General features: G+C 37.1%; 1 protein-coding gene across 7 annotated transcripts in view; it reads left to right on the top strand.

The window, feature by feature from the left end:
- Positions 1 to 26762, top strand: part of ATE1 (arginyltransferase 1) — an 85738-nt gene that overhangs the window by 43785 nt on the left and 15191 nt on the right. For 5 of the 7 annotated variants that reach the window (XM_052798344.1, XM_052798341.1, XM_052798345.1 and 2 more), the window contains one exon: positions 18289 to 18409. In XM_052798344.1, the coding sequence (XP_052654304.1) occupies positions 18289 to 18409 (121 nt within the window). Of the gene's footprint in view, positions 1 to 3725; positions 3750 to 4473; positions 8982 to 18288; positions 18410 to 26762 lie in introns of those variants that run through there. The other 2 variants (XM_052798346.1, XM_052798349.1) reach the window with 2 other exon arrangements.

Below are 26762 nucleotides of genomic sequence, written 5' to 3'. Positions count from 1 at the left end.
TTCTGCATACAGGAGGGATATGTTTGTCCATAAGGAGGTACATATTTGGGATTCACATTTCAGATGTTCTGAAGAATAAACACAGAAATGTGATAGAGATGGTATTAACTACCTACATATGCACATCAGCAGGGTTAAGTTTTATACCTTTTACTTGCTAGAGGAATTTTATGAACTTGGGACAACTTCCCTATAGTGTTCTTTAATAAAAGTGATTTTGTTAATTTGTGTGAGGCTTAAGTAAACTAAAATCTAACCTCATTTTCATAAAAGCACAAGAATAAGAGGTATGGTTTGTTAAATTGTAGGCCAATTCTGTACTGGTGGGTGTTTTCAGAGTTATTAGTGGTAATTTGCCTGTCTCTGTCAAAAGGAGCTGCTAAAAAGATTTATTCAGGATCATGTTAATAAACCTGAGGCAAACCATCTTCTGAAAGATAATAGCTGGTAGAAATTTATCATTTCTAATTCATGACTCTGCATAGTCATAAATTCACTGCTCATTGCTGACTTGTACTAAATCTTACTTGAAGGCTTATTTGAGCACTCCATAGCAACTATTAGCAATTAAAATGAGAACTGTAAACTGTGAAATATATAGATAAAAGAGGTGTGGGTTTTGTTTGGTTGGGGTTTTTTGGAGGGGGAGTAATACGCTTCACAATTCATGTGTCTTTAATTTTTCTCCTTCATCTGAGGAATGAGGTCATAATTCACGTTTCAGAATTTTCCAATTATAGTTCTGTAAATACATTAGTCCTTGCTAGTAAGTGTAAGAATGCATGGAATTGAGTGTATTTTTAAAGTTTCTAACAGGCAAATGAATTAATATAGTGCTGCTTTGTCAGCTTCACTTCATTTTTTGTTGATTTAATAATTTTTGGATGGTCCTCAAACATTAGTTAACATTCTTTACTTCTGAATTTTGTCTCTCTACCTGTCTTTTTGTAAGTATTCCCAAAAGTGAGTGAACTGGAATATGCAGAGATGGACATCTTACAATGCCATGATGCAAAAAGTTAAAACATATTTATGGAGACAATGCTCTTCACTTTTCCTAACATAGTCTCTGAGTGAAGTTGCTCATAGCCATGCCAGTTTTCAAGTGTTGGGCAAAATATCAAAGTTCTTGTGTCCTGGAGAAAAATCAGCCTTTAAATCTGTCACTGAAGTGTAAGTCATTGAAAGACTGGTTAGTTTTATCTATGCACCACGTTTATTGAACCTGGCAACACTTGGCAGTATTGGATCTCTCATTTAACTTCAAATCCGATTGTTCTTACTGTATTCTTTCTTATTTTTGCTATTTTTCTGATTATATTAGCTCTAATTAGGCAATATTGTCAAGTGGAATTTATTTGGTCTGAAAGCCAGGAACTCCTGCTTTTCCTGGCTCTGCCAGATTTCACCTTGTGGTCTTTACAGTAGGAGCTGGCTGACAAGTCAGTTAATCTACACAAGAGATGTTTTTTCTCCAATTTTCCAGGAAAGATTTAATGGTAGATACTTTAATGAGGTCTGGTTTTACTAAGACCTCATTAATTTTACAGAGGTATCACAGTACACTTCTCTGAAGTGTTACATTTAATCTAGATGACAATTCATTATTTTGAATTATTATTTTCTTTGTCTGAGTTTGTTTAGCTGCTGACTGTACTGTGTCTCCAAGTAAAAGTATATTAATGAGGTTCTATTATTTATCCTCAATCCTGATGTTAAACACAATGCTTCTAACAGTCTAGTTTGCAAAAAGTTCAACATCAGTGTTTGAATGGGAATGAGAGTCCCAGATTCCTATAGAGGGGAATGATTTGAAGCCAGGAGGGAAAAGTTGAATCATAGAAAAGTAGACCTGTCATGGCTATGGGGGATTATGTAGTCCATCCTCTTACCCCAATGCAGGTTCAACTATATTTGTATTAACTTTTAAGACCCATTGGACATAAGTGTGCCAAAGGCCTCCCTTGACAAACTTATACACATCTCCGTGCATTGGTGGTTATATACTTCTATATTCTTGTGCTTTATTAGTCTTCCCATTGAAATTCTTTTTCATAATGTCTGACCTCAACTTTTTTTCCTAAATAATATTACATTTTGTCCTACCTACCATGCACATAAAAACCCATGATGGGTTTTTTTGGTTGTTTTTGTTTTGTTTTGTTTTGAACACCCTTCTTTCTAAACCTGGTGGCTACCATCATGTGTCTTCTTGGGCTTCTCTAATTTTTGCTAAAAAACACAACACCCCCCCCCCCCAATTCCTTCTTTTCTCCAAGTCTCATTTTTAAGCTTCTTGTCATTCTTTATGCAGTCTAGTGGATTTTCATCAACTGATGCATTTCTGTCCTAGAGAATGATGTCTAAAATTAGGCCTTCTGTCTAAGGCCCTCAGATGCCGAGGTCAGCTTCTATGGTTTGTTTATATAACATGAGTTATTGCCTTCATTATACTAAAGAAGATGGTAGACTCTGGAGGCAAGGAGAAAGGGTGGAAAGGAGAAAAAATGGGAATTGTGTGACTACAAAGTTTTCAGAATGGGCTAAATTGGGATATGGGCTGAGTTATTTTTAGTGGTAAGGTTTGTGACTAAGTGACTATGAAAGCACATGTATATATGCCCTCGGATCTCTCTGCTGTTCATTCTGGTTTAGCCAAGTATCTGTTAAAAGTTACATTTTTCAGTATTCAAAGTTTGCGGAGCCTGGCAGGCTCTTGGATGGTGCTGTGTTTTCACAAAGACTATCATGAGGGCACTGGAGCTGTGAGAGATTGCACAGAGCAGGGCCCCAAGCAGAAGGGTCAATGGAGAAGTGAAATATTTTTGTTACAGCTTCTTTAAAGCTTTTTCTTAATCTAATAAAATCAGTTCCCAAAGGCTTTCAAAGGTTACCTTATTGGGGAGGCCTAGCGAGACCTGGGAGCTTGGCGAACTGTTGTCTTTTGAGTACGAAATTAAAAAAACCAACATAAAACCCCCTTGCTGTTTCCAGACACTGCCTTGAGGTTTCTGCTTATCATGTGAGAGAGCTAACCACTGCCAAAAACTTTATTTTGTTTGGTTGTTTCCAACTGAATAACTGAACCGTTTTAAAAGGAATGACTGAAACTGTTAAGAGTAGTTATTTGCTGTGTTAGATGTGTGGGATAATTTTGGGATTCTAACTAGAAAGGTTTCAAGGGAGTAGATCATCTTTTTTAATAGAATATTATAGTTTCCTTCCTTCCCCTTTCTTGTTTGGAACAAAAATGTTTTCACAAATAACAGAGCTAGAATGACAAAAAAAGGGTATGAAAATGACCCCATTGTCAACTAATTGAAGAAGAATGGGTTCATGGAGCAAAAGTACACAGGAACCAAATTCTCTGTTCGTCCCAACACAAATGCACTGTTGTTCTGTGAATGGACAGAAGACAAGATGAGCTTTTTGTTCCACTGATCTATTGATTTTATTTATTTATTTAAGATACTAAGGCTAGTGTTCTGAAGGGCTACTTAGTGCTAATATGGTCAGTAAGGTTGATCCATGATTTATTTTATGAATTTCTTTTTGGTTTTTACATTGTTTCAATTTTACTCTTTACCAGTTGGCATTGTGTGGCTTGCTATTAATTGTGTTTAATTATCTTACATTCAGGGGGAAGGGGAGGAAGGTGGAGAGATGTTAACAGTATATTTTGGGGGGGCTTGCTACTCTTTGCATCCTCCATTTATGTCATACAGTGGCACTGAAGGACATTGAAGGCTGTAGTGCCAGCTGAGAGCCGGAGCGCCTGTCCCAAGTTCTGCCCCTGCTTCTCACTTTGGGCAATCTGAGGACACTGTGCAGGAAGATCAAGTTGGGAATGTCTCCACGGGGAGAAGCTTTGGGGCTGTTCCACCACAATTCCTGCTAATTTAGGTGTGGCATTGAGAAAGGATCCAAGGGACGGCACCTGTGCAGCCTAAATTATTGGAAGATGGTATTTTATGTTTTTCTCATAAATTGTGTGCTTCTAATGGAGCTCGATTTGTAAGCCCTGACTGAAACTTTATTTTAGAAGGTAAATTGGTTTCTTTCTCAGAACTGTATCTGTTTTGCTGTTTGTTGCTGGTGATGGTTTAATGGATTTATAAGCACAAAATAATTCTCTATCAGTGGCAGATGATAAAGAAACTGTACATTAAATGTCTTCTTGATTGCATTGATGACTGAATTGGTAGTCCTCAGATGCCTGTACTAACAGCCCCACTTTCTGATGAAGTTTTAAATGATAGTACGTCTGCCTCCTTTACTTGTGACGTTGGAAGAAGTTAGTGTGATGATCCAAGAAAAAAGATGCTGATATTCTTCAAGCCAATACCCATTAAGTTGGAAAAGTTGCAAACTGCCACAAAAGTATCTAAAATCTTTAGTATGCTACAAGCTAAATTCTGCGTAAGGTGGGCTTTCTTTAATCCTCTTGCCTCTGTGGTTATTGCATGTCTTTAGAGCAACAACAAACAAGAATGAGCGTGAACCTTCTCCTGCGAGTCTCTTAAAACTGCAGATATTGTTCCTTCCCTGAGATTTATGGACTCTTTCTGGGTTTACGGCCAAATCTTTGGTTCCTGGCTGCGTTAAGTTGCTTGGACAGTGCAACGCCAAGACAAAACTTCCCTAAAGGGGCAGCTGGAGACCTTCTGCAGGAGGTGGTGGTGGAGTTGGAATGTACCACGCTTCTGCCAAGCCTCATCAGCACAACAGCCTCCCAGGGTCCAGTGTGAGCTGCTGTACATCGAAACAGCTTTAGATGCCACCAAAGCTGCCTAGGAGGCAGAAAAATTTAGAAACATTTTTGGACACTGTCCTTCAGATGTGTAGATCTGGGTTAAACTATTGTGTCAATATTTAGTGGCATATGATGCTAAGCATACAAGGATTTATTATACTTTTGCTCTCTATTTTAGAAATGTGTTACAAATGCATGGAAGTACATGACACTGCTTTTGTGTTTCAAGATATGCATGAACATGAATACAGTGTGGAGTTTTATTGTTTTTAAAATAAAGCAAGGTGATTGCCTGGGCAGTTTTTAATTATTTTTACTCTGAAAAGCGAGGATTATAAACTGTTAGAATGTCAACAAAGTGCTTGATTTTTGTAAGTGCAGTTCTAATTTTAATACTCCCCTAATGCTATATTTGGATGTATGTTTAATATACCCTTGAATTACCAGGTTTTGGTATGATCAGGACTTAACGTAGCATATAGTATAGTTACTGATTCCAGCCCATTTGCCTTCAAACTTGTGTTCTTCTGCGAAGGTGATTATAAAGAAAACAGTTTCCAAACATCTGGCATTAAGAGAAAACTGAAGTGTTGATGTTTCAGCTCAGAGACTTTGGGGATACATAATGTTAAACAGTGTGTTTTCCTAAACATGCAAGTAGACATTCGTGTACCTTTTAGTGGTAGTAATTCAGATGAAAGCATAATAGTGAATCTGTTCTAACCAACTACGAGAATACTGTTGAACTTGGGCAGTTTTACAGAGCTGCAAGCATGCACGTGTGCATTTATATTGCTAATAGATGGAAAAGCTGCATGCAGAATTACCGCTACAGAATTTGCTACTCTTATTTCATTTTGTTCCATTTGGTATAATGAAAATGGACTTACTTGACAAGAATTCCAGTTCTGTAAGTCTAATATTTTGTTTATAATTAAGGAGACAGAATTCATTAACAGAACAAGGAGTTTGAAAACGAGTCAATGTCAAAAAGAACATGTTGAAAGGATACAATTATTTTTACTGCATTATATCCTCAGGCAGTTGTTATTCCCTGCAAAATAGCTTAACAAAGGTTCAATACATCTCTCTATCTAGCCATATATTCTCTGTCTTATTCCTACATTAGTGTTCCTATATTTGGGTTCTTTCCCCACTTTCTTATGTTTACTATGCTCCCAGAGGGACTGAGATACATTGAAGCCCAGAAACTGGGGTGCTCTCAGTTTAGTATTTCTTCTGGCAACTAATGTAGCTACAGCCTGTTTTTCGGTTTCAAGTGTTAAGGAGGAGAAGATGAACGGAAGCTGGTATGGGCTGTAGTGGCAGTTCAGGTTCTGCTTTCTGCAGCATTCGGGTTTTTGGCTCTTACAATAAATGTTTGTGTGTGCTGTAGGGGAGGTGTGATGCCTGGCTGCTCTGCTTTACACATTTCCAGTTTTGGAGACCACATACCATCTCTTCTATGGTGACAAAACTTAACACATTTTTGCAGTACAGATTTTTGTCTCGTTTTAAGACTGTTCCAGTGAGATCAGTAATGGCTTGAGTTCAGATGTGTGGTTTGTGAGCTCCACATGCTGAGATGGTCCCAAGGTGAAGTAGGATGGTCTCCTGCTGAGAACGGACTCCTCGGAGACCACAGAGAGGCTTTGTTTACAAATTCTCTTCTCCCAGCAAACAAAGCAAGCTTGTTTAATAAACACTTAACAAACAAAATGGACCTAAAATTAGAATGCTTATTTAATGAATGAAAATTTACTATGAAAATAAACATTTTTAGGGACAATAGAAGAAACTTCTTTTAAAGTGCAATTCTTTTGACAGTCCAACATTTTTGTACAGATACTTGTTGGTACTTCGTACAGATAGCTGTTGCTTTACTTGCTGTTAAGGTTTAAGTTCTAACACATGCTTGGAATACTGTGGTAAAGCGAGTCTTTTTATTTATTTATTCATTTTATAATCTGCAGATGTAAGGGAGACAAGTAGGTTTAGATTTTTTGGCAGAGGTGTGTTACTCGATCCTGATAATATAAATTGTAGTCACTTAAACACTGAAATTTATCATTGTCTTATTTTCTCCTTCAGATTTTTAGTCTGAATAACATTTTTGTTTGTGTTAAGGATGTGTTAACTTGAATTTCACAATATTATTTAGTCATGATCCCGCAGAAATGAAGTTTTTACTAATAAGCTTTCCTGTGCTGTCCACTGTGTCCTACAACATTACTCTTTTCTACTATCCTAAGATTACTGTTAACACCTATTTGTGTATATGTACCACTGTTGTTGAAGTTGTTTCTTCAATACTGGGTTGTGTGTATTTCAGCATTGAATGACTAAAGGTAAATTATTTGGCTTTTACTATTGTTTTTTATTGTTGTGCTTGAAAAAACATGTCAAGTGTACCATATATTGATAGAAAGCCTTAAAGTTATAAATCTTGTACTGTTCTGAATTATCAATTCAGAATGTTATTTCTTGTTCTTAAATGTATGAAAGCAAATAGAAATGAAAAATGCTGGAGTGGCAATTTTTAAAGTGACATTGTTTTTCAACATGATTTAGTGGCATAAATACTATAAATGCTTTTGAAAATTCCACATAGCATATCTTAATCTAAAGCCAACATCCAGCATCTGAATTCTTAATTAGGAGTATATTTCATCTCGTGAATATCAGTGTTTCACAATTTGAAAAGCTGTCAATTAGTCTAGTATTTTATTATGTCTTCAAAAATTCCACAGACTGGGTCAGTAGCTGGGCATAAAGGTGAAGTATGAAATTATTTATTCAGTATAAGGCTACCATCAGCCCAGACTTTCCTGGGTAGGTCTTATTTTCTTGCCCTCAGAGTCTTGTCTGGATAGATTTTTGGCAAGTTCAGTGTGTTTCTAGCTGAGTTTTTGGAAACCCCATTAGACGCAGAAGTGGGACTTTGGGAAAGTCTAGTACAGAGGTAGTATTCCTGGTGGTGGTTTGATGGGTGTAGGTGGTAAGGGAAAGATAGATCTGATGTGTAAGGCTGAGCAGAAGAAGGGGCACTGAGTAGCAAGTGCTAGCCTGTGCTCTGAGCGGCTTGGGGCTCTTGGGTGGTTGAGTGGGATGAAGGGTTGAGTTTTGGAGCTGGGAGAAGAGAAGATTTGGGGCACCAGGGAAAAGTCTTTTAGGACAGTTGTTGGAGAGACGCTAGGAAGGATGGGGAAAGCTTGGACACTGATGAGCACTGGTGCTTGCTGGGGAAAATGGCACAAGGTCTTGCAGGTAACCACAGAACACAATGGCTATAATGGGGAGTTTGATTTGAAGATAGGCATACAGGCAAAGAGTTGTCAAAAGCATTAAAAATACAGAGAAATTAATGGACAGGAAGACATGCAGGTTTCTGTGCGCCCTGTTGGTGCACAGTGAACAGTTTTATCCAGAAGCTGAGAATCTGCAGCTGGGTTAAGTTGCAAGAGCAATGCATGTGTTATGCATGTATAAAAAGAGTAAATTGGAGACTTCATAGATACCTGAAAAGTAAATACTGTATCTTGCTGTAGAATATACCTGCTTTTCTCTTGTGTTGTCCTTTAGAATTACTGCTTTAAAAGATGAGAAAAAAGAAATTGGAGTTGAAGTGAGTCATATGAGCGAGGGCAGCAGGTTTAGCCCCCGTTTTCTTTTAATCATCACAAAGGATTAAAAAGTTAATTTGCATTGGTTTACTTTTTGGTACATCATAATTACAGTCAATGTTTTTAAAAAATAAAAAATTATGCACACTGCCCTCACACCTATTTCTGTTGTGCTGGTGGTTTAGTTCTGGTGAATGTTAACTTTCTGGTTCCCCGTGCAGTTGTACAGAAAAATGTTTTAAAATATGCTCACTTTCGTTTAAATTCTATCAATTTAATTTTGTGTTTGGATTTTTTTTTTCTATTAAATAAACATGGTCTGTAGTGTTTTTACTTTGATAACTAGATAGCAGAAGCCTCTTTGACAGGGCATTAATTTAGCTTTCCTGTGGAGTATGTCTGTAGGCAGCTTAGATGAATGCTGTTCTTTTAGATATGACTCCAGCTAGTGAGGTATTAATGAATGTTTAAAGCTATTTGATATCTATGTGACAATTTTGTGTATGTAAGTGTAAAGTGTGAGTATGATACATTAGGCTGTGCATATTTTTCCTGTGATTATTTCACTTTATGTTAAATATAAGAAAATAAACTTTAATACTTAATTTCATACATTTAATTTAATGAACTCAAAAACTACTGACAGTTTATGGCAGCTCTTCAAGAGAAAGATACAGGATCCACATGACTGAAACACTCACTACTTTTACTTTTTTCTTTTTTTTTCCTTTTGCTTCTCACAGCTGCCAAAATAAACTTCTTTTGAGATAGACCTAAGTCAACATAGTTGGTGTGTCTCTAATGAAGCATTCCTCTTGAGGCCCCTGCTTGGGTTTTATCATTTTGTCATTTTTTTTTTTTAATCTTTCTTTCCAAGTTTAATGATAGGGTCTTCTTAAGAATTTCTGCTGCAGATTTAAAGTAAACAAGTTCCATTTCGGTAATCAGACAATTTTTATTCCCCAAGACCTTTGTTTTTTGAAGTAAAAAGGCAACATGTATTACGTTTTTTCCTGTAATATACTTGATATTTTTTTAAGTTGTTGAAAAAGTTGGCTGAAATTCAGAGAAGCTAGTATTCATCAAATGTACAGCTTAACTCTTCTTTCTTATTATTTTCCACTCAAGCTTTCTCAAAAGTTGCTACTTTTTGGGGGATTCTTGAGTAGCTTCTCTATGGACAAGATGAATACTAGCTTCCAGCTTCAGAAGTATATCTGTGTGATACCATCTTTAATTAGCTTGTTCCCAACCAGATTTTTAATGGCAATTTCCAGTAAATGTTAGCTGGTTTTATATATTTTATTTAAAATCACAAAATCATGTTTTCTCCTGTAAAATTTTTGAACATATGGCTGTTTTAAATTCATAGGGAATCTCAGTCTCTAAATGTGTACAAATAAACCTTGAATTAGGAACATTCTTTGGAATTTCAGTCTTGTTTTAATGTCACTATTCTGCCAGTTTAGTATCACTGATGCTAAATATTAGTAAATGAGAGAGATAAAATGCCAATAATTGAAGGTATGTAATGTTTTAATATTCTTGGTGGCAGTCTCTGGAATTCCAGCCAGGAATGTACCGTAGAGTTTTCCTGTAAGTACCATCCCATATCAGTATCTCATATTTTTGTATGCCAAACACAAAGTTTATGTAGCAACACTGAAAGCGAAACTTAGTGTCAATAGTCTATTTTAATAAAATGCTATTGTGTACAGCATAGATTAGCAGATAAAAAAGAAATAATTAAAAAAAAAAAGAAGCTTGGAAAACATAAAAAGGCAAAATAGATACATCGAAAGTTTGATGATGTAAAAGTACTTAGAAAACATGCTTAAAAAGTGACCCTAATTTTATGTAAGCTTTTTTGAGTAGCTATGTACTTTTAATATTTCTCTTTGTTTCTTAGTTTCAGGAGTTGTCTTCATATTTGTCTGTCATTTGGATATTATTATTTCAGCTTTGGCTAAACAGCCAGCCAACTTAAGGCAGTTCAGAATCCATAAACTTGCTGTTTCTGTCATCAAAAGTCTGGAACCCGGGGACAAATAGCTGTTGTAGGGTAAACAATACATCTTATTGGTCTTGAAGGGACCATTTTGTAATGTTTTGTACTGTTGTCTCAAGAGTGTGAAACGTATACATGGCAAATTCAGCCTAGTAGCATTCACTGTTTACATTAAGCTTACTGAAATCTAAGAACAGCAAATGTAGAAACTGTATGTATGTATCTATCCATCTATCTTTCTTACTCAGAAAACAATGAGTGAGAACAGATGCGGGGTGGGAATAGGCACAGATATTTAATGGCTTGTGTCCAAGTTCAGAAATGTTACTGTACGCTAGGCATCTGTTGGCTTGAGTAAATCTCAAAATGCAAAGAATATGAACATAAAAGACTAACAACTGCCCCCCTGCAAAAGTTATCTTAAAATTATCTTTTTGTAAGTATTCATTTAAATATGTGTTTGTCTATCTAGTCATCAAGGAGATGTTAAAAGTATAGTTTTTATGATGTAATTCCTGAACGTATGGATTTTTTTCCACTTTTGTGCAAGCCTAATCGCTGGCTTTATTCCAGATATATTGGCTTTAATGTGGTGACTTCAGATAGCGTGGCTTTAGTTGCTTAGAACCGAGCAATGGAAAAATCTCACTTACCGGTCTTTATAAATGAAAAAGAACAACTCTTGGCAAGATGTCTTGGAGGAGAGAGCAGTGCTTGAAAGTGGTTGACAGAGTATGCCCAGAGCTGTGCGTTGTCTTTAGCTCTAGAGAGTTGCATCCCAAGCTGATAAAACAGAGATGATAAACATCTGCCGTGCACACATCACTTCTGCAGCAGCCTTCCACGACAGTGAAGCGAAAGTCTCTTGAGCATACTAATTACTGTTAACTTCTAAACTTGAAACCAGAATTATCTCGTTGATTAATATGGTGGTGTTAGAGACGATAATGGGATCTGTTTGAGTATGGTCATGGATATACGTTATCTCAAGCAGCACTTTGTTGGCTTCTTGGATCTTGCTGATGGTACATTTGTATATTAATGTGCAGCAGTTCATAGCTTGGATCTTGTGACATAAACATCCACAGCCTCCCTTAGCATGTTATACTCAGTGAGTGGAGGGAAAGATAATGTTGGCGTATAAAGGAGGAAGAAGAGCTGGACAGAGTTAGAGACTAAAGGGGAAAGGAAAAAAAACCAAAACCTGTCCCAAATTTTCCCTTTTTTCCTCAATGGAAAGCAATTTTTTCTCTAGCAGTCCATGAGCCTTTTCAGACGCCTGTTGGCCATTTTCCAGTATCAAAAGCAAGCGAGAAAGTGTTAAATATTTCAGATGATTTTTATGAAAGAGGACAAGGTGAAAGCAGCTATTTAGAGTGTACACTGAGTTATGAAGATAGCAGAATCCAAACAATTCGGGAGATTCCTAGGAATAGCATGTGTTGGGTAAACAAAGAAGTGATAATACTTTCCGAACGTATTTCGGGGGGGGGTGGGGTGATGTATTTCTTTGTAAGTGCTTCTGTGCAGACCACCATAGGCAAATAAAGTGCTGAGATTTACCTGAAATCTGAGTGAAATTTAAGATTAATTTAATTTAGGATATTGAGCATGAATCTTGGCTGTCTTCCTTTTTGTCTTTTACTCATTATCTTAATCTGTTTTACACTTACCTGAGATATTTTATTTACCTGAGAGACACTATGAAAACCTTCTGAAACACTAAAATTTTTTTAGATTTAGTGGAGAACAGCTAAGTGTGAATATGTAGTCAATATTTGTAGGAAACTTTGTTTCCTGCTAGTCGTAAGACATGTAGGAATCAAGTGCCAGAACTATTTTCTCCTTGGAAACAGGTTATCATTAGTTATTTCTGTTAATACGTTACATTGAATTGGAAAATAAACAGAAAAGAGGTGAAAGCTGGCAGATTATACCATTGCTTTGGTCAGTCAGTTTAAAGATTATTGGGGCACATTTATATGAAAATAGCAAAAAAAGTAATGTCATAACAAATTAACTGACCTAAGTAAGTGTTGGTATACTTCTCCAAATACAACTTCAAATGATGTTTACATTTCACTTACGGGAAGCCAAACAATATAGGAGAAGGTGGTTGGTTGAGATGTGTTGGGAAGTGCATTACAGCTCCCTGGCTGGCCTGTAGAATTCCCATTACACAGGTTTTGTGCCTGTGATAATGTAACCAAAAGAATGAGAATCAGCACAGCTTTTTGAAGAGGAAGGACTAGCACTTCATATACTTCTCTGAAGTAGTTTGAGTTCTGTGAGCTACAAAATGAATTTTGGTTATTATTCATAACATCTTTTAAGGATTACAATGCATTATTCTTTATTAAAACAGAAAAGTGGCTAAGCGCTCAAGAATGCAGCTCTGGGGTCCTAAAAATGTTGGTTGCGTAATTAATTCAAAGTTTGCAGTTTGGAGAAAATAAGTTTGATACTGGCAGTGCAGTATCAGGCAGTCTGTGCGCATGCAGCTGCGGACCACACGGTTAAATCCAGCTTGTTGTTACTTACTCATTGAGTTACCTACAAAGTACACATTGGCTGATTTAACTCCTCTTTGGTATATGCTTTCTTGTATGCTGGATACTTTTTGATGATAAATCTGAAGTCTCCAGCCATCTCTCATTGATAAATAAAGCTGCTTGCTTTGTTCTGTATTTATTAATCTTAGGGTTTTTTTGTTTGTTTAAAAAGATAAACCAAAGCGACTATGAGGTGGGAGTGAATTTGTGTAGGTTGTTTTGGGGTGGGAGTTTTTTTGTTGTCTTTAAGTCTTTCAGGCCTTCCACAGATGGATCCCACGTGCGTGACTGCGGACGGTTGGAAGCACGGATTCAGATGTTGCGCTCTTTGTCCCCCCCGGCACTGGCTCACTGCGCGGGTGCAGCGTGGCACGGTCCAACCTCCGTCTGTGAAAACACAGCAGTTAAAGTTACTTGCAAAGGACTCTCCTGGGGATCGATAAAGTCTATTTCTGTTTATGTAATGAAATCAGGGAGGAAGGGTCTGCTGTAGTACTTTGCTGATGGGATTCCAGAGGGGTTGTCTTTCAATGAAAAGACTGAATTTAATAAACCTGTAGTCTGGTGTGCTCTTTCTCGGGTGGTGCTGCCTCGCTCTAATGGATTGCTGTTGATAATTTGGGGTTACTTTGTTTACGTAGTCTGAGAGCTTCTTTTTAAGCAGCTGGCTGGAAATGGAGATGAAGGCTGTCTTATTTCACTTTTAATAAAAGATCAATGGGTTTATTGTGAAAAAATAGAATACAGATGTAAACTGTACCTGATAAAAGAATTAAATGTGTGTTTAACCTTCCTATTTTGTTTTTTCAGTGCTACTGGTGCTTGACCTTCTTTGTTTTCGAGACTATTCTCTTTCTTCGTAGTTTCACATTTTAAATTTTACTTAGGCTACAAAAACAAACTCTGCTGGTGTTTTTCATCTGAAGTGCTTACCAAATCCCTCAGATTTTACAAAATATTTAAAAAGTAATCTCCAGACTAAAGTCTCATTAAAACATTTGCCCTTCCTGTGGAACAAAAGTTCAGAGTAGTTCTGGTCGATTCTGACTTGGAAACTGTAAACCAAAAAATATCATGGTGTGAAGTATTAATTTAGGCTTGGCAGCCTCACTGTAAAATTTATTTCCAGAAGCTTCCAATTAAAATGCAGCATGCCTAATAGTATAAGGGAAAGCACCTTAAAAACTCTTTCTTTTATAATATATGGGAGGAAAAATGCCCCAAACATTAGTGAGAATAAAATGTCTTGGAGGTATTTTTTTATGAAACAGTCACATTTATATTGCGATGAGTTGACTTGGTAGAAGAAACCACGTACTCGGGAATTTCTTAGCTATACTAATTTTCAGTATTGCTTTTTAATCAAGCCATTTGATAGATTAGATAGATATTTATAAAGATGCAATTTTTTTTCTTTTGGTTTTCTTTGTGTCTTTATTATACCTTGTGCTCTCCTGCTCCTTGAACAATGCAGTTTGGATGCTTTCCCCCTGTGGCCCTTTCCTGTTTCAAAGGAGAGAAAGCAAAATTGGAAAGAGGACAGATTGACTAGGATAGTTATGTAAGAGGATGTGTTAAAGAATTTAGGTCCCTTCAGACTGGTGGAGGTACCATATTTGTCTGTAACATCATAAGTTGCATGGTGATAAAGCAACGATTGCTCACTGCATTTCTGTAATAGAAGTAGGAATGGTCATCAAACAAAACTACAGTTTGCAGATTGAAGTAAATCAAAGCCATTGTTTAGGATTCTTGAATGGCAAAATGCATTATTACTGAAGTTACTTGGTTGTGGAAGGATCTGTGCTGCACACTGTTGGAGGTCAAGAGAATATTGGCAGAGTAACACTATATGCTTATACTGTTCTTTTGGTCTTCACTGAGTATTTTCTATCAATGGCGGTCAGAGGCGGGATATTTGACTGTACCATGGACATCTGGTATGACCTGCAGTGGCTGTTATAACAGCTCAAAATGTGTTAATATTCTGTCTCAAGAAGGGTGTTTGTAGATGTCTGTGAAAATTTTAAACAGCAAAAGTAATGAAATTTTAGGCAAATGCATTTTTTTATTTCCAAAAACATTTCAAAATAGCACATTTTACATCTTGTTGGATATTTCTCAACAAAATGTAGAAGCACAGACAGACATATGGGCAGTTGTATATTGACAGAGCGCATTTCATCAGCAGGTGGTATTGGATTTAAGAAGCTGAAATGTAAGACAAGTGCTTAGGGATGGTCTGTAACATGATACATTTTGTTGAAAGTCTTGTAGTTAAGTATTCCCAAGATGGTCTGGACAGCATAAACAGTGCTACTGTGCAAGAGCTTTTATATTATGACATAAAAGAAAGCAAAATGTTTTCAGTTGTAGAATTTTACCATAGACAGAATTACTTCTGAAATGTATGCTAATTTAATCTGAAGCCAAAGAGAAATGATTTTCAAAACCAGTTTTGCAAATCTGATGAAGTTCTACTGTGATAAATAGCTCTGCAGCAGTTCACTTCAGGAGATTCCCTTTCTATTTTGGATTTATGTTGGATGTATACTGCAAATCAGCAATATTAAGAATAAGAAGGAATATAAATAGTATGCTTAGACGCAATTTTTTAGATGATGTAATCATTTTAGAGTGAATAATGAAATTTGAACAGAGTATGTCTCTGTGTTCCCATTTCCTCCACGGAATGAGTCATGGGATATGGGATTAACCAGTAGTGTAAATAAAATGCCTTTACATGAGAAGTATGTTCTAGTATTTTTGGAAATACTTTTAGAAAGGGAGGGTATTGAAGAGCATCAATGGCTTGTTTAATTTTTACCTCTAATTACATTGTGTGTTACTGGTCAGTGATGTCTCATCACCTCAGCCTCACATATCTTCAGGGAAGTTTATTAACAAGATTCTAAATTTTGGGGGAAGAAAACATCTAAAGGAGGTCACCTCAGAGCTATTTCTTTTTTCTTTTCTAAGTAGGGTATTTTGACACCCAAAATAAATACTGAATCTACAGTGATGGATTGGATAATCAATTTTTCCCATTACTGTTTTGCTCAGTACTAAAGAAGCTCTTTTTTCTTATAACCAAACTAGTAATGCTGCAATGCAGTTAATTTTATACATCCCATTTTATGGCAGAATATGACATTGTAGAAGTAATTGGGAAATTTAGAATAGGGCTGCATAGTGATATTTTCACGTGTGGGATTCACAAATGTGATATATTTCAAGATTTAGGGGGGCAGTATCTTATAGGAAAACTGTAAGTGGCTGAGCAATCTTTACTTACAGCCACGAGTATACCCATGCTACTAGGAAAGACTAAATTGCCACCTTGTATTTTCTGTGCTTAAGCGACAGCTCTGAAAGATGGTTACTTGGATATTTCTGCCTTCTTGGCCAGTTGAGAAAATGTCTTTAAATCAACAAGTAATTATGGTTTGGTGGTTTTTTTTTTGTTTTTTTTTTTTTTTTTTAAATCTGACTGAAAAGGCTTATTTTTTTCCCCAAGTCCTTAAATTGTTTATCTGAGTAATGGTGACTAAAAGTGTTCTTTAAGCATTACTTTCACATACCTTTCAACTACTTCTGTTTAGATAGCGTAACATTTCAAAGTGGTTTATTTAATAATGTCATTTCCATTCTCTGGCTTTAGAGGATTTTATAAGGCCTTGCGGTTTAAGGTTCTGCATGGAAGTGGAGGGATATTGTTTTAATTTAATACAAAAATTTGCATTTAATTAAAAAAAAAAACCACTAAACCAACAACGGTAGTTACAAGTCAATCATGATTGTTTTTCAAATGAGAAAATCAGAGTCATATAGACCCATTTTGGAAAGATACATCAGGTATTTGACAAGGTTCAGCATGAAACTTGGTGGTTGGTTTGGTTTTTTTTAAGTGGACAGTTATGGCTGTTTTTATCAGAGATAATTTTTGTATTTCTTAATAATTTACAGTTGATGGGAAATACATAATAAAAAAAGTTAATTCTCCTGTAAATATTGTGAAGAGTTGAACAGTAAGAGAATAAAAAGAATTGGGAATCTGCAAACATTCAAAAAATGGTTCTTCTGATTCTCCAAAATTGGGAGTTGCTGCATAAGGGTGTGTCTAAAAGAAGAATAGCAGAGCTTGTGAATGTAACTTTTAAAAATATGTCTTTATCACTAGACTGTAGTCACAGTAAATATCTATGTCCTTTCCCAAACATTGGGCAGCTTCATTCAAGGCCAGTTTGCCTTTTTTCGTAGTAGATGTTGGAAAAAAAATCAACTTCATATCAAGGTGGTCATCTTCATTACTTATCTAAAGTAATTGATATGAAGAACTCTTAATTGTACCAACTGTAGTGTGACTTCATACAATGCTGTCTTTTAGCTGTTGCCTCAAGACCTGTATAATTGAGATCCTTAAACTTTTTCATTCTATTTACTGTATGTCTGTTTTTCAAGCTGATATGTGAAATGAATTTTCAGTTTAAAAATCAATTTGATATTGCTACCATATGGCTCTGAACGTTGAGAGGGTATGGATTAAGTGAATAATAGCTCAAAGATAGATTTTTTTTTTTACTTAAGTTATAGGCCCATGAATAATCTTATTTTAAATCAAATGACGATCTGATTAGAGGAGGTTATTATTGCTGAGGTGGTGATTTTCTGTGTAGCTGAAGGGAAAATAATTATGGCTGTTTAGTTTCTGGGAATGTCTGCAAAGAATATCTCTTTAATAAATCAACAAAAAGTGGTAGAATTTCACTATTCATTACCTGTAAGCTATTCCAGGAAAAACTCCATGAATTAAAAAGAAAATGTTACTATTTAAGTACCAATGAACAAAATGCTCCATCACTAATGCAATAAAAATAGCATCCTGCTTACTGTTAAGTGTTTTTTTTTTCTATTAGATTATTTTTGGTCTCCATTATTTGCTAGAATTACCAGCACTTGAGACGAGCTGCTTTTGGAGGTGCTGAGTTTTTTAGTGTCGGCACCAGCTCAGCAGAACTCTAGAGGATAACTCAAATACAGAGTTTCAGTGAGCAAAGCCAAAACTTTTCTAGTTCATCTTGGATACTGTAAAAATGTGGTATGTTAATTTTACATTTTCTTCAAGTGCCAAGGTTACGTTTGTATTAATTTCAGCACCATCTCAGGAATAAAGAAGTAAGCCTGTGATTTCAATGAAGCTGTTTCTGACTCATTTGGTGTAGATTAGATTAAAACTATTCCTTGTTCATAGGAAAATCTGGGAAGATGTAGCCAGAGTGTTCTTGTGCAACTGATATGACTACTCTCTTTTTCTTTTCTTTTTTTTTTTTTTTTTCCTTTTCTTCTTTCTAGGGTCAGTACAGGCCCTCTGACTTGTTGTGTCCGGAGACATATGTCTGGACACCTATTGAGCAATGTCTACCACTGCTTGAGCACTCAAAATACTGTCGATTCAACCAGGACGTAAAAGCAGGTAAGTTTACAAGTAATTATGGGCCTATAAATTGTCTGTCTTGTTTTTATAAGGTATTGGTATCATCTGCTGCTGAAGCATTATGGAAATCTTATCTGTAAAGGATAAAAAGTGTAAAATTCACAACTCCTCCAGCAAGCATTAGCAAATAGAGAGTTTTATCTTTTAACATGAAATAAGCAATACAAACTTTAAGTACATTCTGTTTTACAGACTATATGTAGTTCAAATTTAACACACATTGCTACTTTTCAGATAATGATATTTGTTATTCTGTGCATGAACAAACCCGATCAAATAATTGTTCCTCCCTTACATTCCAGTCAGATGAATGCATAAAGAAAGGAAATTAGAATCAATACAGGAAAGGGAATGAAAGGGCTGGAGAAGCTTAAAGGCATCAACTGCTTTTGTTAAGAAACAAACTGGCGGATTTAATTTAACAATCTGTCAGTGAATTTGAAGAATACAATGAACAGCAGAAACACCTTAAACATCTTGAAGTAGATGGGACATATTTTTACATTCTGTAAAATAGGTACTTAGTGATATGCCAGCATAGAATGATTGAAAATATTACTGACCAGAACATAATACAGCAATGATACTGTAAAAGAATGCAATCAAATGGAAAAAAATACATGTACTTGCTTTAGCTACTGACTCTGTTGGCCGATTGCAGGCCTTAAGGGAGCTGTGTTAGAGAATGCTTAGTGTGGTGCTTGGGTAGAAAGGAAAAACTGATTAACTTTTTTTATTAATTGCAAATTGCTGGATATTCTGCTCTTGAAATTTTCTCTTTCTCCACTGAATAACAATTGAGAAAGGTTGTGGTATTATTCAGAGATGTCAGTGATTAAGCTCAAGAATACATAATGCTACGGTCTGTTTCTAGCCATCAAAATACAAATTTACCTGTCTCTGAGTTTGAGTAGTCTTCAACAGCTGCTTCTTTCTTTTTACTTTTCACAGCTGTAGTTTAATACAATTTTCATTCACTAGCTGGTTAACTGTTAACTGTTGGAAGGGCAGGATGTAGATAAATGAAAGGAATTTGAAGAGAGATGACCACTTAAGCAAGATTGTGAGCTTCTTGAGTTCTTTGCTTTTCCTCATCCTGTCCATGTTACCATTTATGCTGTGACTTGGTTGCTCAACTGGACATTAAGATAATAATTATTAAGCACTACAATAATGAGTTTTAAATAACTTTCTAGATATAGATACTGATTTAAAAGTTTTAGTAGCAGAATTACCTTAAGTGTTGTGTGCAAACAGAGAATGTTCTTTAGGGATTGTGTAGGTAGCCGTGCAATGGGGTGGGAAGTAGACTGGGGAGCATGCTTGGATGCTCTTTGAAAAGAGTATTTATCACCATGGGAAACGCTCAACGTGTGAGAGATTTAAATGGGTAGCCCATCATGTCTTGATCAACTAGAATCATCGTTAGATTGGTGAGAGGAAATTGGAAAAAAATTACAAAGGTAGGAGGAAGAAGGGAAATGGTTTGGGAGGCCAGTGGTGTTCAAGATACTCTTGTTATTCGGAAAGAAAAGAGTGCATTCATTTAAGCGCAAAAATGACAACTAAACTGCTGCCTTTGAAGGTGTTAACCCTGTACAAGCAAAGGGGCATCATCCTCTCGATTCTGTGAAATCCCTGTGGCATACCACGCATTTGGAAACTCCAGGATATAAAACTTTGCATCATTATCAGCACAGAATATCTCACTCCAGACACTACTGGAACTGTGACTTATGTCCTGTGGTTCAAGGAAATTAAAACATAGCTACACATTGAAATGAACTGGACCTGCTGTGAGCTCATAGTCATTTGAGGTTTAAGTAGTTGCTAGCTCTAAGGAAGCTATTTCTCAACAGTAAAATCAGTTTTCCTTCTTACTTCTTTACTCTCTACAATAGTCACTAGTGTGAGTTTAATGAAGTTACAGTGAATTTTAAAAAGAGCAATAGGAATGATTGTGTGCTTTATTCCTTTTGAATCAGCTTTCTATAATACTGCCCATAATTATGTCATTTAAGTAGGTCATGATTTATCAGGAGTGGGACTTCTGACGTAGAAACTGAGGGCAGTAACCAGATCCAGTAAACAACTGGGAGAAATAATGCTACTTGCATTGCTGCCTGGGGCAATAAAACAGTCACTGCCAATGGTCATCTTTTAATATTGTCTGTAATGTCAGAAAATTTCTGAAACATTACCTCACACTAGTTTGTTCATCATGTTTGGCAATTTTTGAACTTCTGTTCCCTCCCTTTAAAAAAATTAAAAATTTGCCTAATAAATTTACCAGTTGCAGGTTATGAAAATACATTATAGAACAGCAGCGAATGCTACTTCGGGAGAGGGTACTATGCACTGTGACCTTCCAAGTCTCTGCAATATGAAGAGGATTTCTGACTATTCACATGCATTACATTGCAGAGCTCCTTCCTATAATCAGATTTATTTTTTCTTCTCTGAAAAAAAAAAAAAGGAGATGCTCACAAAAAGTAGCAATTTTTTTCTAAAGTATCAGAAAATATTAATTAATATTTGCAGAGAATTTTTGCCTGTTTTGCATTATGCGATTGTCCCGAGCTTGAGCATTTTCAAATGGTTTTAAAGTGTATTGTTTTCCATCCCCGTCTCCTCTGACGTCTAATGCTTCTGTTAACAGTTGGAGAATAAAGAAGAGAGGACAGAGAAACTAAACAAAGTTCTTAACTCTTTATACCACAGAGATAAGTCTAAAAAAGTGTCTAACAGTTAATAACTTTAAAAAGCAATCGTAGGAACCATGGTAACTTTTATTTGTTTAGAATGGCAAATCATGGGTGCCTGATATTTGAAATAGGTCCAAGTCTTTATTACTTCTGGCCAGTGTAATGAGATTCAACCTTACTTAACCTCAAAACACTCCAGTCATACAGAGACAACGAGGAGGTCTTGTGCCAGCTCAAATTTGATCCTTAAATAAACTGCTAGTAGGCTCTTTATGTGCAGTTCTTAACATGTATTGAAAAACATCAGTTACTTCAGAAAAAAAAAATTGCATAGCATCACTCAGACAGCATTCATGGATGAAAGGTCATGTTTGTCAAGCATTCTTGCTTTTATAAATTACCAGTTTTGCTTAAATTACTCATGCCTCAGGACAGATTTTTCATTTCTGTTGTCTGTTCAATTGGAAAAATTTGCAAGACCTGCATGGCACCATCTTATAAATGAGAGGTTTATTAGCATTCTGATGTGTTTATTATTAACCAGTGGTCAGTCATTTACTTACAAATAAATAAGCAGTTAGTGAGGTAGGGCAGTAATAGAGGCTTTTGGATATTGATGCATTCTGAAAATTGAGATAGTGCTGAACTTCATTTAACAGGCCATTAGCTGTAAGTACAGGTGGAGTTATGTTAAAGAAAAAAGAAGTTAATTAAAAGATCGCTCTGCAGATAAGTACTTGTCAGCGACTTTGACAACATATCAAAACTGATGAGCAAAATTCAGTCACATGATAGCATCTGCTGAAATATACCTGGGCATAGACTGTCTGTCACACTAGTTAACTTCCTCCTCTCAAAACCAGTCTTCAGGGTTTTATTTCGTTGGTAGTACTTTCATTAACAGCTTTGCCCATGGAACAAATGCAGTATGAAAAGAATTACAAATGCTTTACTTGGTATCTTGGCAATACTTTTATCCTTCCACTTTCCCTTTTTCTGAGACTAACCCAATGACATGTCTTTTTTTTCTAACATCTGTTGAGATTTTCAGTTTGTTGCTCCTGAGAGAGAAGCCTGTGAAAAATATCTTCATGAAGTAAAATCTTTATGAAAATCTACTTTTGAGATGGTAATTAAATTAGTGGGAAACTTCAAATCTTTCTTCCCATCAGCACTGGACTGTCAACACCTTTAAGAAGCAACTTCAGATAAGGGCAGATACAATCCCAATCTAAAGTCGTGGCTTTAAAGACTTCATAGTTTTCTAGCCTCCTGACTGGGTCATGTAATGTGGGGTGCACATTGTGCCAACCAGGGTGAACAGGGTGCTGTTACCCAAGTGAAAAAGCTATGCTTGATTTGAATTGATAGGCATGGCCCACAGCAATCTTGGTGGTGCAAGCTGCTTCCCACCTTCCTGTGTCAGCTGCTTTGAGCAGAAGCTTTGAGTAGTGCAGATCAAAAGGGTCTTTAGTGCTTTTCTTTTTTCTTGACTGATTTTTTTGCTGAAGCTGATAAATTAGCTAAGCTAATACACATCTGTTCAACTTCCTGTGTATCTAATAATAGAGTGAAATCAAAATGGAATCAAATGGAATACATTAATTAAAATGAAAGTACTTTCTCCAGTGTTGAAAAATACACATAACAAAGGCATACATAGACTCCTCTGTGTTGGCTTTGTGTGTTCTTGGAGACAAGACACTCTTTGCTCCAGAGAGTACAGTCTAAAACAAACCACAATGGATGCAAAAGGGTGGTATAAAGAAACAGAGAAGCACCTCTGGTTTGTCTAGTCAATTATAAAATAGATTATAGTCTATTAATAGACTAAATAGTAATAGACTAAACTGTATGGGGTTTTTTTTGTAAACATCACGGTGGAGGAGAGTTTTGAAGAGGAATATAAGGAAGTACATTAGTTATCTTTTAGAGTTTCTGGAGGAATCTTTCACAGCATGAGAGGTATAGGAGAAACGAAGAATAGGGGGAGACACAAAGGAGTTTCCTTCAAAAACAGATAAACTGGTCTGGGACATCAGATCCCATAGTCAGAGGTAGAACTTACATTACTGCCTGTAGGTGCTAGGAATGAATATGGGAGTGAAACAGACTCGAAAGCTTTAGAAGTGAGGTCTGTCTGATGTGATCAGGGTAGCTGGTAGAGACATGCATGGAAAGATGGGTAAGTAAATTTTGTAGTAGTTCATATAGGTAGAATGATGAGAAGAAGGACTTGACAAGAACAGAAGCAAGCTGTAATGGTGGGATTAAAACTTGAAAATCTAGACAGGTATTTGTAGAGATGAATGAGAGGCTGTTTTTTAGATACACTATGCAGAAAGAAACTAGATGTGAAAACCTGAAGACATTACGAAGCCAAAGTCATATGCCAGCAGAAGTTTGCCAGTGCCTAACAATTCAGCAAGCACCTTCCTCTCATTGTTCTTGATGCAGACCAGACTTTGCATCTGCCATCTCCACACAGCAATAAGGACCTTGCTTCTTCCAGCAGAGGAGTGGAAGTCCTTAGAAAAATTTAGGCTTTAGACTATTTCCAGCTGGTCTGAGCCAAAATGACAATAGGCATTGGAATCAAAAGAAGATAATTTGTCTTTTCTGTGCTTTTCATTGATCTGTCTGCAGCCACCCAGGAACTGGTGAGGCTATGTCTACACAAAAGACAGATGTTGAAATCCAGAAAGTCTTATAAATTGCCTCATGTTCACATACAAGTCTTAACCATCTGATACACCCCCCACCCACCCTCACCCAGACCAAAACAACATTAAAATCAGTGCCTGAACTCTCCTTTCCAGGATTATTAGTCCAAGGATCAATGCCAGAGTCCTGGTACAGTACACATATCTATGTAGAGGTCAGAATTTGAAGTGAGAGCTCTCACTTCAGGCTCACAAGAATCACTCTGTAATAACTCCCATTCCATGTATTACCTTATGAACAGAGCTGATACCAGATCACTAGTTTTTGAGTTACTGAACTAAAGAAAATTACTTAAGATTTCCAGTTGACTTCTGTAGTAGTCTTCTAACGTTTATTGCAAGTTTTTACCGGATTTTTAAAACTTCTAGGAATACAAGCTGAAAAAACTTTTTTTTTCTTCAGAAATACATCTTTCTCACATAGTGCAGAACTAACTCCATTTTCTTTGCTACATACAAAATGAAAATTTTCACAGCTTTGCGGCATTGTTATTCTGCTGCACATAGTAAGCTAGAGTATTAAAAAGCAAACAGCATTCCCAGTATTTAATAACTTCTGAATCCTCTTATTAGTATCATGATTATGCATCTTAATGATTCTTGCAAGAAACTGAAAGTTATGAGTTCTAGTAAATTGTGGTGAGTTGACCCTGGCTGGAGACCAGGTGCCCACCAAAGCTGCTCTATCATTCCCCTCCTCAGCTGGACAGGGGAGAGAAAATATAACGAAAGGCTCATGGGTCGAGATAAGGACAGGGAGAGATCACTCACCAATTACCATCATGGGCAAAACAGACTGAACTTGGGAAAATTAATTTAATTTTATTACCAATCAAATCAGAGTAGGATAACGAAAAATAAAATCAAATCTTAAAACACCTTCCCCCCACCCCTCCCTTCTTCCCAGGCTCAACTTCACTCCTGGTTTTCTCTACCTCCTCCCCGCCAGCGGTGCAGGGGGATGGGGAATGGGGGTTGGGGTCAGTTCATCACACGTTGTCTCTGCTGCTCCTTCCTCCTCAGGGGGAGGATTCCTCACTCTTCCCCTGCTCCAGCGTGGGGTCCCTCCCATGGGAGACAGTCCTCCACCAACTTCTCCAACGTGGGTCCTTCCCACGGGCTGCAGTTCTTCACAAACTGCTCCAGCGTGGGTCCCTCCCATGGGCTGCAGTCCTTCAGGCACGGACTGCTCCAGCGTGGGTCCCCCACGGGGTCACAAGTCCTGCCAGCAAACCTGCTCCAGCCTGGGCTCCTCCCTCCACGGGGCCACAGGTCCTGCCAGGAGCCTGCTCCAGCGCGGGCTTCCCACGGGGTCCCAGCCTCCTTCGGGCATCCCCCTGCTCCGGCGTGGGGTCCTCCCCAGGCTGCAGGTGGAGATCTGCTCCCCCGTGGACCTCCCTGGGCTGCAGGGGGACAGCCTGCCTCACCGTGGTCTTCCTCACGGGCTGCAGGGGAATCTGCTCCGGCGCCTGGAGCATCTCCTCCCCTCCTTCTGCACTGACCTGGGGGTCTGCAGGGCTGGGGCTCTCGCATCTTCTCACTCCTCTCTCTGGCTGCATTTTCTGTGCTGCAGCAACTTTTTCCCCTTCTTAAATCTGTTCTCCCAGAGGGGCCACCACTGTCGCTGATGGGCTCGGCCTTGGCCAGCGGCGGGTCCGTCTCGGAGCCGGCTGGCATTGGCTCCGTCAGACATGGGGGAAGCTTCTAGCAGCTTCTCACAGCAGCCACCTCTGTAGCCCCTCTGCTACCAAAACCTTGCCACGCAAGCCCAATACATAACTAAAACTTAGAATTCTTACCCAGAAATCTGCAGGCTTGGGCAGTTATATTAAACTGTGTTTATTTTAGAAATAGATTTGTGTGCATGATGCTTTGACTAGAAAAATGATGTCGCAACTATTTCAATAACCTTGATTTTTAATGCTGTGTTTTTCAAAACATTTAATTTCCTGTACAATTTAGATACTATTATTTGCTAATAAAAAGGGTGTATTTCAAACGTTTTACATTTATTGTGAATGTGAATGCAAGTATTTTGTTGATTTTTTTTTTTTTCTTTTTCTCCCATCAAGTACAGAGGCTGTTTAATTTTAAGATATATTTTTAAAATATAGTGTGTTAGCATGATACTGGTCTTATTCCTCCTCCCTCTCACAATGGAAAAGCCATGATTACATATTGGCATCCATAAAGTGAACTACGGTTGCCATTTGGTCATGTCTGATAGTTTAGATCCCTGGCAAAGTGATGTATATGTGTAGTGGTGCATCTTTGAATCTAGTCAGATGGATTAATGCAAAAGACAGTATATGTTAATGTTCATAAGGGTAGTGTGATGCGGCTTAATGTTTATAAGCATAAATGCACCGAACTTCTTGAGTCGATGAAAATGTAGTCACAAAACTATCACAGATGGAACACGTTAAACAAATTGTTTAGAACTGTGCAATCATCTGATTAGGGAGAAATTGCTGGTCTGCTGTGAAACAACTGCTGTTTATAATTTTTTAAGGATACAGTGTTGTGTACTTTGGAGAGTTAGAAAACAGCTCAAATTCTGATAGATCATGTACTAAATTCTTCTAAAGAACTAACTTTCCACTATCTTATCAGAGCTATAGGTAATAAATTTGAATTCTACAATCAAGAATAAGGCAGTTATTTCTAGCAGCTCCTCTAGAAGAGACACATCTTACAAGTTTGTATCTGTTTCTAATTAAGTTTATAAACACTTAGAATCATCAGAATGCATATTTCTAAATCCAGGGTGATCCCTGAGCATACAAGATGTTTAAACAATGAAGATAGTGCCAATAAGGTGTAGCCAGGCAAATTTTTCCCTCACTTTTCAGTATATTTGGATTAAATTGAAATGACTGGCATGGGGTTTTAGCCTCGGATGCA

The sequence above is a fragment of the Harpia harpyja genome, chromosome 10 (genome assembly GCF_026419915.1).
Source record: "Harpia harpyja isolate bHarHar1 chromosome 10, bHarHar1 primary haplotype, whole genome shotgun sequence".
NCBI lineage: Eukaryota > Metazoa > Chordata > Aves > Accipitriformes > Accipitridae > Harpia > Harpia harpyja.
The sequence above is the reverse complement of the archived record's forward strand: the minus strand, read 5'-3'. Positions and strand labels throughout refer to the sequence as shown.